The sequence below is a fragment of the Pseudorca crassidens genome, chromosome 2 (assembly GCF_039906515.1).
Source record: "Pseudorca crassidens isolate mPseCra1 chromosome 2, mPseCra1.hap1, whole genome shotgun sequence".
NCBI classification, from domain to species: domain Eukaryota; kingdom Metazoa; phylum Chordata; class Mammalia; order Artiodactyla; family Delphinidae; genus Pseudorca; species Pseudorca crassidens.
Window position 1 is genome coordinate 57,167,287 of NC_090297.1, and position 17,866 is coordinate 57,185,152.

The following is a 17,866-nucleotide window of genomic DNA, read 5'->3' on the forward strand; positions in this document are numbered from 1 at the left end:
CCTACTCATGGTAGCGGCAATGTGTCTAGACATGCTCGCAGTTAATATTCTCTAGCAGGAATTAGGACTGTCTACATATGTTTATATGTATGTGCACAAAATTGATTAAAATGCTAAGGTTTACCATGTTTACTAATTCTACAATAAGTAGGTATCTGATAGGGAAAACAATGAACAAATTTGTAGAACACGGCCTTGATAATATTGCTATAAGGACAAATATTGTTGTGGCTGTATTCATTCAGTCAGCAAGTAATTACTGAGCCTCTACTATGTGTTCAGCACTATGAAAGATACTGGGGTTACAGTCGGGAACAAGAAAAGCATGTTTCTACCTTCATGGAGCATAGAAAAGACATTAAACAAGTTGTTACAATTACGTGCAGAGATTGTTATAATTCAGGAGATAGGGTGTTTTGGGAGGCACCGAGCAGAAAGACAACCTGGCCCAGAAGTTAGGGAGAGCTTCCAGAAGAAGAGACAGGCATGACTTTTAAGTCTACACAGAGTCCGCTTTAAAGAAAGATAAAATGAGTTAGAGTTCTAATAAAAATCTTACATAATGTATAAATGTTAATCTAAAGGCATATTGGGTATTATCCTAGATATTAGAAATAGACAAAGTCCCCATTTAATTTATATTAGTTTACTTTCAGTGTACACACATGCATGCACTCACACATATATCCATAGAGAAAAATATATGGAATATATATATATTTAGAGAGAGGGAGAAAGTGTGTGTGTGTGTATGCGCGTGCGTTGGCTTTGGAATTAGCCTTCGGGGTCTAAATTATAGTCTAAGCATGATGTGACTTTAGGGAAGCTACTTAACCTAAGTCTTGGTTTTCTTCTCTGGAAATTGGAATAGTTATGGTATTACTAGGAAATAGTAATCTATTTCATAGTGTTGTAGTGGTTGTAGTAAAGATTAAATAGTCAAGTACGAGGTCAGTGCATGCAAAGTGCTCAATAATGATTTGCTATTACCACTGTTGTCCACCTTCCCATATCCCTGGACTGCTTTGTTTAGTTATTGCCTGCTTTGAAGAAGGTCGGGTTGCTGCATTCTAGTCTTCCACATAAAGAATCTGGCAACTCAATCTGCTGTGAGCTGCTACACGGCCCCCTGCTCTTTGTCAGCAGGGACAACGGGCCCTCTTTTCTGGCTGCTTATGGAGCAGGAGAATCCCGTGGAAGCAGGATGTGTCCTCCTGCTCTACACTCACCTCCTACCACCAGCCTCCACCAGAGCCAATCATTAAAGCTACCTCGCTGAGGCTAATGATCTGCCTGGTGATACACTCCTCGGGATGCTGTGTTCATGCTGATGGGAGATGTTGGAAGAAAATCTGTTACCATTTCTTTTATTAAGGAATTTGTAAATCAAGGTATTTCAGCAAATTTGACAAGTAACTTCAAACTTCCTGAGAAAAGAGTGGAGAAGCTGAGAATCACCAGAAGGATCTATTTTACCTTTGCATAGTTGTGAGCCTTCATCATGCATAGCTTTTTTTTAACTAAAGTGTGGTTGGTGTACAATATTATATGTTACAGGTGTGAAATATAGTGATTCACAATTTCTAAAGGTTATACTCCATTTCAAGTTATTATAAAATTTAGCTATATTCCTTGTGTTGTACAATATATCCCTGTAACTTATTTTACACATACTAGTTTGTACAATAGTCTTTTATTATGTGTCTTCTAAGAAGAGCTGTCCACAGATGGAGACAGCCCATACATTGTACTCCTGACTCTGACCCCCCCAGACAGAGAAAAGGACCTTTGATTACCCACTAGAGAAAGGAGAGCTGACACAGTGAATGAAAAAGGGATTCAAAGAGGTGATGTCAAGACTCGGGAGAATCTCCCATTTCTAAGCCCTTTTATGTATGTGGAATGTATATATTTCATCAATATCAAACATACTCCTAATAGACTTTAGTCAATTACTTGTGAAAGGCCTTTGTAAACTATAAAGTACTATACAAATATAATCATTTCTTAAAATAATTAACATTAATGAATACTTAATATGTGCTAAGAATTTTACATTCATTGCTTTATTTATTAAATCAAAGATTGATTTAGGGTCATCAAAATAAGGCATTAAGATAAGTCATTGCCCTTAAGATTTTAACCCTTTTGTATCTTCAACTATTTTGCAACATGTATGTGGCAATAATCTCTGCTAGAGTGTAGAATTTCAGCAGACAGGAATTTTCATGGACGTGTTCCTTTTCTCCTGGCTCTGCTGTACTGAGTCACCAGGATATTAGTAAATATGGCCTTGGGGCTTCTTTTCCTGCTGGCACATATTCACACAGACAGTGTGTGCGACTTACAATTGTGTTGCTCAGTCTTATATTCAGAGTAACTGCAACATTGCTTCAAGATTTGATTTAGAGGCTCATTGAACTATGCCTTTGAGAAACACGAAAGTTTTTTCTGGAGAAGTATCACAAAGGAGCAAGGGTGAGGTTAATTTTTCAAAGATGTTTTTGTGACTTTCCGGAGTTGCAGTCATCATTGTAACGGGTGAGTCCAGGAAGGGGAAGAATGAGTTACTTAATGTTGATTACTCCTTTCCTAGATTTTGCCTTTTTTGGACTCTGCTCACAGCCCATTCCCCAGGAAACTGGTGGCTCAAATAGCAGGCTTTCAGGCAGTCAGACTAGGACCGACAGCATTCTTTATGCCTCTCCATTCATAAATATCAAATATCATAAAATTCAAAATTACCAGCATCTACTTTTTGACAGTAAGAACAGAAACCATTCAAGAAATAAAGGAGAAATGTAGAAGCTTCAGAGTTATTTAAGATCCTAGTATAACTCTCAATTTCTTTCTTTTTAGATTTTTATGTTATATTGGAGTATAGTTGATTAACAATGTTGTGTTAGTTTCATGTGTACAGCAAAGTGATTCACTTATATCAATACATGTACATGTATCTATTCTTTTTCAAATTCTTTTCCCATAGGTTATTACAGAGTATTGAGTAGAGTTCCCTGTGCTATACAGTAGGTCCTTGTTGGTTATCTATTTTAAACATAACAGTGTGTACATGTATGTCAATCCCAAACTCCCAATCTATCCCTCCCCCACTTCCCCTCCCCGTAACCATAAGTTCGTTATCTAAGCCTATAAATCTGTTTCTGTTTTGTAAATAAGTTCATTTGTATCAATTTTTTTAGATTCTGCATATAAGCAATATCAAATGATATTCGTCTTTCTGTCTGACTTACTTCACTGAGCATGATAATCTCCAAGTCCATCCATATTGCTGCAAATGGCATTATTTCATTCTTTTTAATGGCTGAGTAATACTCCATTGTATATATGTACCACATCTTCTATTTATAATATTTTTTGCCACACTATCCCTAATCATGCTCATTATATAAAATTTAGAAAAACAGAGAGCTATAAAAAATGAAATAATCTATAATCTAATAACCATAGATAACCACTGTTTTGGTGTATTTTATTTCTAAGATTTTTCTTGTGTAGGTGACTCGTGTGTGTGTGTGTGTGTGTGTGTGTGTGTAGTTTATATTTTCATACAGTATATAAGTATGCATTCTCTTACTTTAACGTATGATAATGTCCCCCATGCCATTAAACTGTATTTGAAAATAGCTCATTGTTTTATTCTGATTGTGAAATTGATGTAAGCACATTACTTTTTAAAACTTCAAACAATATGGAGAAGTATAGATAAAAGAGTAAATACAGAGAAAGAAGGAAATCCTGCTATTTGCAACAACGTGGATGGATCTTGAGGAAGACAAATACTACATGGTATCACTTATATGTGGAATCTAGAAAAGAGAAAGTCAGACTCATAGAAACAGAGAGTAGAAAAGTGGTTGCCAGGGGCTGGATGTGGGGGAAATATGGAGAGGCTGGTAAAAAGGTACAAATTTTCAACTATAAGATGAATAAGGTCTGAGGATCTACTGTATAACGTAGTGACTATAGTTGATGGCACTGTATTGTATTGATACAAGTGAAATTTGCTAAGAGAGTAGAACTTAAATGTTCTCACAAAAGAAATAAAGAAGGAAAGAAGGAAAGGAAGGGAAGGAAGGAAGGGAGAAAAATATGTGAGGTGATGGACGTGTGAATTAACTAGATGGGAGGAATCCTCCATAATGTAAATGTAGATCAAATCATCACACGTACACATTATATATCTGACAATTTTATTTCTCAATTGTACCTCAATAAAATTAAAGAAAAAAGATCCTGGAACTGAAAAAAAAAGTGAATACAATGCTGAAATCATATGTGTGTGTGTGTGTGTGTGTGTGTGTGTGTGTGCGCGCGTGCTGCCTTTACTTGATTCCAAAAAGCCATCCATTGGGATGTGCTCCATTGGTTTAACAACACTTCAGGTGCAAAATAAGCTTCATTAAAAGTATAAAGGCATTTTTTTCCTAACTAACAATAACAGACAAATTGCAAGCCACTATCTTCAGTATAACCATCAGAAATTGAATCTAAACATTTCAATTTCAGAATTAAAAATACACCTAAGTCACTCTGGCCATCAGCAGTTATATTTAATATCACAGTGACTTGGTGCTTTTTATACAGCATGTTCATAATCTGGATCTTTTTATTCTCTTTGATGTTTATGGTTTCATTTGGGGGCACATCAAAAATTCCAAGGTTTTTTCTGCATTCGTATTCCTAAGTTTATTTATAAATTGCCAAAAGGTAACTTTCTTGAAAGTCAGCCAGAAGTTGTTGACAGATACAGTTTTAGCACCTGAGTTATATATTCTTTCATGATGCATAATTCAGTCATAACCTACTTGTCCCATCTTTCGAAATTCCATGGTTTACTTTTCAAAGAATCTGGCAGTTTCTCCTGCCTGCCGTTGCATAGCTTGGTGTGTGACAGTTTATCTTCTGTGTACAAATAACTTTTCACTTTATTACTGCATCAGGTGGAATCTTTAAAAACAATTCTTAAGGGAAAATAAGGGTCCAAATTTAATCACATGAGAGGCTGTCAATTCAAATAACTCAACTGAGGGGACCTCGAGATGAGCTGATCACTTCTAATCAAGGTTACATTCCCACAAGTACAAGCAGAGACAGCTCTGGAACATGTTCTGTTAGCAGCTGCCAGTTTTCTTTTGACATTGATTACAAGATGCATCTCAATTTCAGAAATTTTAATATTTTCATGTTTTCAAATTATGTTTCTTAACAATCAAGGAAGTATGTACGGTTTTATGCAAATAGAAGATAGACTCTGCTCTATAACCTGCATTCAATAGTAGCCATTTAAATTTATGATATGGAGTGTTTGGGATATGTATGTGTGTGTATTATACACATATACATCTATATAATCATGTTAATGTTTCCATAGTATTATATTGTATGCATGTACCTTTCTTTTATTAATGGATATTTAGGTTGGCTTTTTCTTTTCTTTTCTTTTCTTTTTTTTTTGCTATTGTGTAAAATGGTGCAGTGAGCAGCCTTAAACCTATGTCCTCACGTACTTGTGTGAATTTTTCCAAAAGATAAACTGCTAAAACTGGAATCACTGTGTTAAAGGGTACGCACATCTAAAATAATACTACATATTGCCAAATGTCCATCCAAAAATTTATACCAGCATTATGATTAACATTTTTTCCATGCACTTAGCAACACTGAGTTATGTCAGTAGTTCTCATATTTTCCAATCTAATAGGTAAAATGTGGTATGTGATTGTTTTAGCTCTATTTTTAATTACTGAAAACCTTTTAATATCTGCATAGCATTTTATTCTGTCATGAATTGTGATTTATTTCACTTCAGTTATTAGGCATTTAAATTGCTTCAAGTTCTCCCACATGCCATGAACATCTTTGCACATAATTCTTTGGCCTTAAGACATTTTCTTAGAATAGATCCTTAAAATTGGAATTATGGGCTAAATTTATGACACCTTTAAAGGCTCATGATACACATTGCCAGGCAGTTTTCTAGAAAGGTTATACCAACTTTTACTTCCATCAACATTATATTACAGTGCCTATTTCATTATATTCTCACATGCATGAAGTATTGTTTTCTTCAGATCTTTTCTAATCTGAAAAGATAAAAAATTATTTCTCTCTTCCTGTTGTATTTCTTTGATTACGAGCGAGGCTGAACTTGTTTTCAAATGTTTAGCCATTTATGGTTCCTCTGTGGGGTCCTTACTGGATATTTTCCCAATGATCTTGATTAGCCCACCCATAATTCAGCCCCATAGATATTATTCACTCTGTAAGTTTGAAGAAAGAAATAAACCATTATTATCCTTTAGCAAAACCAGTCCCGTAAAGTTTTTCCCAAGAGAGTTGATGAGGTGTAAAGGACATTCACAACCAATGACCCTTTTAAAGCTGTAAACCAGATCTTCTCAAACTGTTTTTTCATTATCCCCCTTCCCTTACCCACAGAGTCTTTTTAGACCTTTGTTTCCCCCTCATTGCTCCCCAGTAAAATTTTAATATCACAGATGTACTGTACACCTGGTTATGTACTGTATGAATATCTGTGTGCTTCATACATAAAAAGGTAAAGATTGCCTTCACCTTCCCCTAAGAACCAATTTCTACCCCTTTTGGGGAGAAGCTGCCCCATTGAGAATGCATACTGTGCATCCAGCTGGATATTGGAGCAAAGCTTTTGAACATGAACAGGCCAACACTTAAAATACAATTGAAGTTAGATCTCGTTTCAGTCACAGCACCTTTCTACTTACTATAGAGCAAGTTACCTTGAGCAAATTATTTAATCTCACTAAGCTTCAATCTCCTCGATGGTAACACATGCCTAATAATGGTATGTACCTCAAAGAGATGTTTGGAAAGTAGAAGACATAATGCATGTAAAGTATTCGGCACAATGGCCATCCCGTATAAGTGTTCTACATAGAGTAGCTCTTCATGTCTTCTCCACATTCTTTGTCATACCACGCTCTAGCTGGCTTAGCTTCAGATGCTTAATCACTCTCAGTATTGTCTGTATGAAGTTGTATAGGTTTTGGTCATGTGAGTCCTCATACTGAAGACATTTTCATTATGGCTTTGTCTCCTGCCTTATGTCCATGTCTAATAATAGTCCTTGTGTTGAATATGCTTGATGTGACTTTGATGATGAAAAGGAAACATAATTTTCCCATTTTCTGAGTCAACCATATTGTTTTAGGAAGTTAATTAAATACGGCATTAATTAATGTTGGATGATGGTTTGAGAACTGTAAGCAAAGACCCAGTTTGAAGAAAATTCTCTATAAAATACAACAAAAACGTTGACCAATCACATGTTTATGGACTAAGTGGAATTTGAAAAGCAACAATTATATGCACATGAAATATATATATTATATGTGCATATATACATTTTACACATAAAATATATTTTTATATATTTATATATGTATATATTTTACATATATGTATATCTCTCCAAGGCAGGTGAGCAGGGACTTTTGAAGAGGAAGACTGAAAACAACTCTAATCCTATTTACCTACCCAGAAATTCAGTGTCCTTAATTCTACTCTATGATAACTGACTTTAAGTATGCTTTCCTCATTTTCCTGAAGGTGTATGCCTTGCACACTGAAAAGCATGTAACAAGTATAACTCACCCAAAGCCACTGTGAGTCGAGACAAGCCTATGGGGCTCCTTATGTGGAAGGAGCGTGGAGTTAAGTGGACCTTCGTTTGAATCCTAACGAACTCCACTGCTTACGGTGAGAATGTGAGCAAAAGACTATCTTCTTTCAGACTCAGTTTCTTGATCTGTAATATGTAATAGTGCCCATGTGGGCACAGGACTGTGGTGATAATTAAATGATGCAGTATGTGTAAAGCATAAACGAGAGTGTGTAGCCCATAGCAAGTACTCAGTAATGTTGGTGACTCCTCATTTGAGGTTTGCCCTTTTTCCTCTGTACTGGCACTTGGCACTTAGCAAGTCAATTGATGCCACTTACTTCAGGATGTGAGGAACCAAACTAGCACTTAGGGAATCTTTCAGACTTTCTTAAGCCTCAGTTTTGTCATCTGCAAAATAGTAATAATAATATTTTTTTAAATGTGAGGATTCAGTAAGGTAATGCATGTGAAACTTTTAGAATAGTCCTGGGGGGCTTCTGGGGGGCTTCCCTGGTGGCGCAGTGGTTGAGAGTACGCCCGCTGATGCAGGGGACACGGGTTCGTGCCCCGGTCCGGGAGGATCCCACATGCCGCGGAGCGGCTGGGCCCGTGAGCCATGGCCGCTGGGCCTGTGCGTCTGGAGCCTGTGCTCCGCGACGGGAGAGGCCACAGCAGTGAGAGGCCCGCGTACCGCAAAAAAAAAAAAAAAGAATAGTCCTGGGATACAAAAAGTATATGTTCAGTTTAGCTATCATCACAGCATTGTTATTTATGAGATTAACCTACAGCATTCATTAGATACAGAATTTTTAGACCTAGAATTCTAAAAGAGACAAAAATATACAAATATACCGAAATACACAAAATATTTTACATGTACATTTTTATATGCAGCATATACACACACATACAACATACACATATAAGATAAATTTCAAATAATTTAAGTCAACTAGTTTATGTAAAGTTGTAACATTCCAAGATGCAGAGAAAAAAAATAGAAAATTTTATATGTAATAACTTTTCTTTGACTCCTTTTCTTACAAACCTATCCTAAAAATTTTTAAACAAAGTTGCCGTGATTTTTAAAAAAGTAATATTACTTTATTAACCATCACTTCAGCTAGCTAAGATTCACAGGGTCACAAAAGTACGACTCACCTTCTCAAGTTAAGCTCTCACGATAAAATTCTTTCTACTGGGCTAAGAAAAGCTTCTAATCGTCTCTTTATCTTACTTTGTATGCTAAATGCATATGGTGTTGAGGGAAGCCTGAAACAATATATTACATATTGTAACTGCCCAGCAAATTCTCCTTCTCTGTTAATGATAATGGCTATTACTTATTGAGTATTTACTATGCGGAGGCACTCAGATTTACATATACTCGCGAAACTCCTTACTTTAGTGCCCTTATGGGTGTCTTTGCAGTTACTGGATTTGGTAGGAAAGTAAAGACCAACTCGACATGAAAGTATTAATCTAGAACATTAGTCCCCATTCTAAAATCAGTTTACCAGATTAACCCTAGCATCTATCACCATTCATCACATAATATGCAGATGTAGTCAGTTTTTCCATAAATGTCTGAAACAAATAATGGACACACAATGCAGGTGCAGTGCACATTTATTGCAAAATGAAATTGCCAATCTTAGAAAGGATACAGGATTCCATGAAGTCAAGGAAAGTGATGGTGTAAAGCTCCTTAGGTTATATTCAAAGTCATCATCAATTGAGGGTTTAGCAGAAATAATACTATTAATGATTGAAAAAGAAGAAATAAAGGAAGCTTACATCATAGCCACTTCAAAAGAAAATCAAGAAATTGAGAGAACCTTAGGAAAATGTATAAAACTCTCAATTAACCCTGCAATATAGGATCACTTTATAATCATGAAAGAAAACCAAATCTGAAACTAGATTGTTGTATGAAGCTATAATACAATTTATCAGAAAACTATGCCTTTCCTCAAAATATCAACACAAATCATTTTTGTTCGTTCTAAGAACTCATTGATTATTTGATTGCAGTGTGTTAATAAAAGATTGTTTTCACAAATTTAGTTTATGACAATTTAGAGTGCAAGTCAAGCCTTTTTATTACTATATCCTATGAAATTTTGGAAACCGTTTAAATGCATTCATTTCTAAGTGACTTTTTTTTCTGATACTGACTATCCTCAGATAACAAAGACATTCTATATCATCATATGTAATCTTCACAGTATCTGTAGAAGGTACTATCTCCATTTTACAAAATGATGAAGGTGGACATGAGAGAGGTTAAGTAACTTTCCCAAGGTAACGCAATAAGTGATAAAGTCAGGATTCAAATTTAATTCAATCTGATTCCAACATTTTTGTCTTTATCACATTATACAGAATATACTCTATAAATTATAGTTGAATTGACTATAATTTTTTTTTTTTTTACTAATTCTACTAATATGATTTGCTTTGTTTTAGAAAAAGCTAATCCAGTTCCCACTCTCTGCTTCTTCATACAACTCCTGGAATTTCTCCTCTCTTCTTTCATGCATTCTGATGCTGTCTATTGCTTCCATCTGTTGGTTGTCTCCTGCGTTCTCACTCCTGGACATAAGGGTCATTTGCCCTGCGTGTACAGCGGGCCTGGTGGAGCAGCAGGTATTCGGGTTGGTAGGCTGCAAGGCTGGTAATGGTCTTCTAAACAAACAAGACTGCCCTCTCCTGCTGTCCATTCTTCATGTTGTACTTTCAGAGTGACTGTTTCCAAACCCAGATGAAAAGAGAGTAAAATTTGCAGCTCTTTTGACTCCTGACATTTGTAAGTGCAAATCCTCTTTACAGTCAGATAAAGTTGGCGGCACTGACATTGATGTCCCAATTTAATAGGGATGCAGCTAGAATCAGTGACCTGCCCAAGGGCAGATGTTAACTAAGAAGCACAGTCACTACTGAAGCCCACAGCCTCCGAAGAGGTTCTAGATTCTTTACTGTAACAGCAAAGCATAATAGCTAAAAGTATAGATCACTTGCTCTCTGAGTTTGACCTACTTACACCTCCAAAGTTTTCTCATCTGTAAGAAAAGGTTGTTAAAAATAGCACCTACTTGGTGAGGTGTTTGTGTGAGTTAAAGGAGGTAATGCATATGAAGTATCACACAGAGTTAGGACACAATAAATAACAGCTATTACCATTTATTAAGCCTATAGTGACAAACGCTACAAACACCCCTGAGGGAAGCACTACTCTGACATAAATTCATATTATATTTAAAACAACTCAAAAGAAGTCTTCTTCATGAGCTGGTTTGATATGAAAAAAGTTCTAAATTTCAACTTTGCAAAGTGGAAAACATTATACAGAAAATGGAGTAAATTGTACCGAACAGGGGGGCAGGGGGACTGGACAGGCTTGCTCTGGGCACACCGTGAGGACACACTTCCCCTCCACACAAAAGACTGGCAGTGGTGTAGTACCAGGCGTCTCTGTGGAACCCGGGACTTGAACAGCCATTTATTTATCAAGTAAACCTTGTACTCTTACTCAAGTTCTGTACCTGGGTATTTCGCTTCCTTTTCTCCCTCTTTTTTATTTGTATCTTTCCCTTTCTCTTCTAAAATCGCTCTCCCTTTTCCCTTTCTCCTTTCATATTTTTACCTATACAGCCCCTACTCCATACTCACATTCATATTTCAGTTGACTACTCAGGAAATGCTTTCACAAATTAACAACCTTATCTTTTTCTTTTTTTATTGATTTCTTTTAGTTGATTTACAATGCTGTGTTCATTTCAGGTGTACAGCACAGTGATTCAGTTTTACATATATATATATATATGTGTATATATATATATATATATATGTATATATTCTTTCTCAGATTCTTTTCCCTTATAGGTTATTACAAAATATTGAGTATAGTTCCCTGTGCTATATAGTAGGATGACCTCTTCTTTTAAAGATGTCATACTAATTTTTCTTTAGCCTTAGTGTGTGTGTGTGTGTGTATAACCTTGCTTGGTAATGAGAGTCACAGAAAACTGCCTTTCAGAAAATTTCATCGCATGATAGTGACTCTATGTGCCTTCTTCCATTTCTCAGAACTCCCTAAGTGTGCTTGGCAATTGCTTTCCAGGACCCTGGAATTGCTATTTTGTCAGAACTCGACAAGGTAATGGCAGCAACTTGTCCTTCTTGGGGGATCACATATGCACCCTCAGATGTCTAACATGATTTTGTTCTGACTTATATGTTCCATGAGCAGTGTAGGTAAGAGCTCAGGATCCAGAGTCAGGAAGTACTAGGTTTGCATCCCAATGCTGTGCTTACTGCTTACTAACTGGGTGACTGTGGGCAAGGCTACTGAATGATTTGTAACCTCAGTTTTCTCCTCTGGAAAACAGGGATAACAATGGTAGTTCCCTAATAGGGGTATTATCAGGATTAAGAGGTAATACAGGAATAGTTCTTAGTATGTGATAAGAGGTACAAAGTTTTCGTTGTTGCTACTACTGTTTTTGTTAACACTAGGAGACCTAGGATTGAATTTCATCTTTACCACTTACTAGCAGAGTGAACTTGGGCTAGTGCAACAGAGATAATTATACTGAACCTGTTTATCCCCTCAATGTATAAAGAACAAAAAGCCATATTAGTGTTTGATATTTTATTTTATTGTAGGACAGACATAATAATTACTATTTCGACATTGAATTCTTTAAAAATAATCATTAATAATATAATAATTATAATACTTAGCTATCAATATTATCTAACTTCATGTAGTGCTTTGTCTTTCATTTGTATTTACTATTATAGTCCCCTTTTATCCTACAAGCTCCATGAAGGGAGGGGTACATCTCATACATTTCTGTGAATCCCTCAGCAACTAGCACAATGCCTACTTATTGCAGGAACTCACATTCGAATGAATCAACAGACAAATATGCATTCAACCAACTTTCATCTCCTATGAGTCCAAGCATTATATCAAGCGACTTGAATAGATATGAGAGCCACCCATGTAATACACAAAAATTAAACATGCATGATAGAATTCATTGCTCTTATGATAAAAGAAATTTGGGGTTGGAAGGAACCTGAAAATGTTGGTCTATCTCCTTGCTCAGTGAGGAGTATCATTTGTGGTACCTCCCTTCATTCTCTACCTCAGTAACTATTCAAATTCAAAGAACCAACTCTAATTCAACAACCTTAGTAAAACTCACCCTGACAAAATAACAGCAACAAAAACAAGAAGAAGATGTTTTTTCAAGTATATACCATGCTAAGGATATCCCATTTGATGTCCACCACAAACCTTTAATATAGATATTATTAGCTATTGATATTTTATTTTAAAGATGAAACTGAGTCACAGACAGATTAAATAGCTTGCTCCTGGTCACAGCAGATTGTAAGCGGAGGCGTTGGGATTCACACACAAGTCTATGTGACACCAGAGTCTGAGCTTCTTTTTATTAAATCAAGGAGCAGAATTTCCTGTTCTGCTCATTGGACAATTAATCTTGTAGTGAAAAAAACTCATAGTGCTGTCACTTGAGCTATTGTCTTAAGCTCTTGTTTGTATATGATATTGTTACTGGGTTTCCTATATGCTTGTATCTTATTTCCTGAAAGTTTACGTATCTGTGTTCCCACCACTATCTTACACATAGTAGAGACCCAGTAAATATTTGGCAGGTTCACTAAAACCACCAGTGAAGGGATACAGTTTTCAAAGCAGCTTATTTCTGTGTGAGAAAATTGTTCCTACTGTTTAAAACTCCTTAAATTCTTATAAACAACTTAAAACTATAGAATCCTAACACACAGGGATGATGTGATCTATTGCCTTCATTTTATGGTTGAAAAAACCTAAAGATAATTCATTTGCCCGAGGTCACAAAGCTATTAATTTGCAGATCCATGGCCATGAATTCTGGTCCCTAGAGTCACTGTCTGGTAATATTATTTCAGATATTTGAAAATAGTTTTGAGGCCCCTCTTAGTCACCTTAGGCCATAAGGTTTGAATTTCTCAGTATCTTAGACACTCTCCTGGTTTTAGCCCAGTTTTCCAATAATCATAGTAACAAAGACTCTCTAAGGTACTGCAGGGGAACAGAAGCATTCATTTATTACTAATAGCATTTTCACTGAGTAAAATCTTTACGTAAAATATTCTGGGGGACTTCCCTGGTGGCGTGGTGGTTAAGAGTCTGCCTGCCAAAGCAGGGGACACAGGTTCGCTCCCTGGTCCGGGAAGATCCCTACTGAGCCTGCGCTCTAGAGCCCGTGCTCCGCAACAAGAGAAGCCACTGCAATGAGAAGCCCGCGCACCGCAACAAAGAAATAGCCCTGCTCACCGCAACTAGAGAAAGCCCGCGTGCAACAACGAAGACCCAACACAGCCAAAAATAAATAAATAAAATAAATAAATGTATTTTAAAAAATAAGATAAAATAATCTGGCATTCTTAGCAATCAAAAATTTATCTGCCTTATGGTTGGGTCATCCCACTTTGTAGTAATAAAACTATATCTTAAAAAAATAATTAAAAGAAAAAGACCAATTTATACGAAGATGGATTTAGAATAATTTCTACCTAGAAATGACCCAACATTTGGAGAATTTTTGTAGAATAATATATACTCATGGAAATGATATGTAGACCAGATAGCAATAAGGAAAACTGTGTAATAAATGAAAAAAGTAAAATAGAAGATGGCATAGTAATTGCAATGTATAGGGATGTGAAGAAATTAGAATTGTAAACTGTGGATCCTTTAAAGTAAAAGGGTTCTTTGTAAAATCTTGATGTTTTTTCCTTCTCTGGCATTACTGATTAAACCCACAGTAAGGACTGTAGTGCCCAGAGGTGAACACAGCTAGGGTATAGCGTTGTTGGAAAGAGAGGGAAGAGGTGAGGAAGGATAGATCTGGGCCAGACTGCGTGCCTCAGTCCATTCTGACTGCTGTAACAAAATACCACTCGAGGCGTGGCTCGTAAGCAACAAAAACCTATTTCCTGAGGACAAGGATTATGTTTAATTATCTCTGAATCCCCGGCACCTACCATAATGCCTGATACATAGCAGATAATAAGCAAATGTTTGTTGGTGATCCATTACTACATCCAAGATATTGAAAGACAAGGGAAGATAGAAAATGTAGACACTAGGATGAACTAGAATTATCAAGGAAAACTTTATTGAGGAGGGAAATATACAAAGGTAGATCTTTTCATAATCAGAGAAGAGTATGAAAGTTACTAAAGGTAAAAGATAAAAAGCATAACGCGTCGTCTGTGATGAGGTGGAGAAGAGTAAATGTGTTTTGTGTGATAAGAAGGAGAAGCAGTGAATGTGTGACATAATTAAATACTTTGTCCTAATAAAACTTGACTCTTCAGTACCATGTCTAGAGATTGTTAATGAAGACAACAGTCCTAAACTTCGCTCCTTTTGGAAACCTCAAGTTGTATCAAAAACATACAGGAAAATGTTTCATTTAGACAAACAATATGGTAAAAACAGCATAGGGAAAATCATGAGCCTTATAGGCTGGCAAACCTAGGTTTGAATTTTAGTTTTGCCACTTAACTAACTGTATCTTGGGCAAGTCACTTAGCTCTTTGAGCTTCAGTTTTCTTTCTGTAAAATGGGAATAATAATGCCTATCCCACAGGGCTGATGTGGGGCTTGAATGTGGTAATTCTTGTAAGGTATCCAGCGTAGTGCCTGGTATGTAGTAGATGGTCAGTAAACTGTTATTTTTAATAATGTGAATTGATGCATTGATGTGTTTGTGCTAAGTCAAGGTGGACGTTTGGGTTGTGTATGTTTGGGGACATGTACACTTGAGCCTACTTGATCTGAGGGTAATTGGACTTTTTGAAATGGAAACACCCCAGAGAAGGACAGTGTGTAACACTGTGCTCCATGGCTGTTTGTCTCTTTAAAATGAAGAAATGCAAACAGTTCTGAGTGTGTGGGCAATTGTATAAGGCGAAGGCTCAAATAAGAAGCTAATAATTTTCCTACTAACTACCTGCTGTACAAACTGTCATGCAAATACTGCCTTATGCTTTATGTAAAACATTGAAACCCCCTATGACTTTATTCTTCTGCTTGGATTTTTTTCTGTAGTAAAATACATCGTTGTATTAATTTCGAGTGTGTTTGTCTGTAAACCAGCCAAATATTTCCTTTTAAATACTTGAGCTCTATGTTGAATATACAGTTATGGCTCTTAGCACATTGCTTTTTTTTTCAGTAACTAGATTTCATCCTCTAATCCTTTAATGGGCTTTTAGTTCCACATGTACTAAGATGGCTCCGATCCATATTAAATGAAGATTTTTCATTTCATGCAGGTTCTTCCAGGGGACCCAGCCCCCTAACCATGGGAGCCCAGGACACCCTCCCTGTTGCAGCAGCATTTACAGAAACGGTCAATGCCTACTTCAAAGGAGCAGATCCGAGCAAGTAAGCCTGGGACTTGGTCCATTGTATTCTCCAAACTCTATCCAATTCAGTGGGCACACCCTATATATAATTATTTCATTCCATATCCTAAAACCAAAAAAAAAAAAAAAAAAATCCAGTCAACAGTAACAGGTGGCATACCTAGAATTAATTTGATTAGGAATATTAATTCACTGCTTTTTAAAAAAATATGCCAAAAGGTCCAGTAATCTAATCTAATACAGAAATCTCTGATTCAGTTTTGGTTGCAGGTTACAGAAAACCCAACCAACTCCATCAGCAAGGAGAAAATGTATTATCTCACAAAAGGAAATGTCTAGATCATGTCTTTATTGTCTTAGTCTTTCCTGGGTGGGAGTCACCCACATATAAACTGAAACAATGGTGCATTGGAATGAGAACCTGGAATAAAACCACCTTTCCATAACATGCAGATACGTAAGAGGACAAGTTATGTGTTACCCTTGTTAAGTAAGGAAAAACTAGCCAAAAAAATAATCACAGCAAAGTAAAAATTTTAGGTAAAAATGTATCACTCTCTATTTACGTGAGCCTGATTACACTTATATCAGTACAACTTGACAATGGGCTTTACCTGAATGTACATGCTTCTCTATAAGGTGTCCCATGGATGGGGTTCAGGAAGTCTATGGATCCCCTGAAATTATATTTCATATCTAATGTGTGTGTGCACATGCACATTTGTCCATAGACACTCTACAGTGTTCATCAATTTCACAAAGGGGTTCAGATTCAAAAAAAAAGTTAAGGGCGATTTTTAGTCTACACTGAAAACTAAACACCTAAGTCAAACTGGTTTTCAAGTGTGTCACTAATACAATTCCAGGTCTGAATCTGATGTATAAACAAAGGACAAACCTAGGTGAGGAAAGAATTGCTTTTTATTTTTTACTTGCAGGGACTAGAGCTTAGAAAACCTTGGTAGCCATGGAAATAAAGATGAGAGAAAAAATTAAATGTGCATATAGAACACTAGACTGTTTTATAAAAATTTTTGAAATAGTGATAAGTATAATTAGAACTTGGAACTCTATTTTAAGTGAAAATCTATATGACTAATTGTTAACCCTCTTTACATTTCAGAAACACTAGCTTTTTTTTTTTAAGTCTAAATCTAACAACATTATGCTGGAAAACTAATATAATTAGTAACTGCACTCCGTTCTAGCCACTGAGATCTAGCAATCTCCCTAAATATCCTTTTAAACAGCATTTAGGTTTTATTCTGGGCCCAGAGTTTTGCAGAGAAACAAATACTGTGGACGCTGGCGTCTTGGTTCATTTGCTCTGCTATAACAGACCAGCTGGCTTATAAATAACAGAAATTTATTTCTCAAAATTCTGGAGGCTGGAAAGTCCAAAACCAACGCCCCGGCAGATTCGGTATCTGATGAGAGCCAGCTTCCTGGTTCATCGGAATCTTACATACTGGAAAGAGCTAAGGAACTTTGTGGGTCTCTTTTATAAAGGCACTAATCTCATTCTTGAGCGCCCTATCCTCATAACCTAATCACGTCCCAAATATCATCACATCAGGGATTAGGTTTAAATATATAAATTTTGGGAGAACACAAGCATTCAGGCTATAGCGTTCTGGTTTCTCCCACATCTCTTCTTTTTCATCTTCAGAGCAGAAAGATCATTTGCCATGACCATGCATCAACAGCAACTAAAAGCTCCTCATACAGAATATGCGTTTGAACTGT

At 36.3% G+C, this 17,866-nt stretch overlaps 1 protein-coding gene across 24 annotated transcripts in view; it reads left to right on the forward strand.

Moving 5' to 3' along the window:
* SGIP1 (SH3GL interacting endocytic adaptor 1) overlaps nt 1-17,866 on the forward strand; it is a 213,973-nt gene that overhangs the window by 171,862 nt on the left and 24,245 nt on the right. For all 24 annotated transcript variants that reach the window (XM_067726463.1, XM_067726466.1, XM_067726467.1 and 21 more), the window contains one exon: nt 16,028-16,139. In XM_067726463.1, the coding sequence (XP_067582564.1) occupies nt 16,028-16,139 (112 nt within the window). The remainder of the gene's footprint in view (nt 1-16,027; nt 16,140-17,866) is intronic.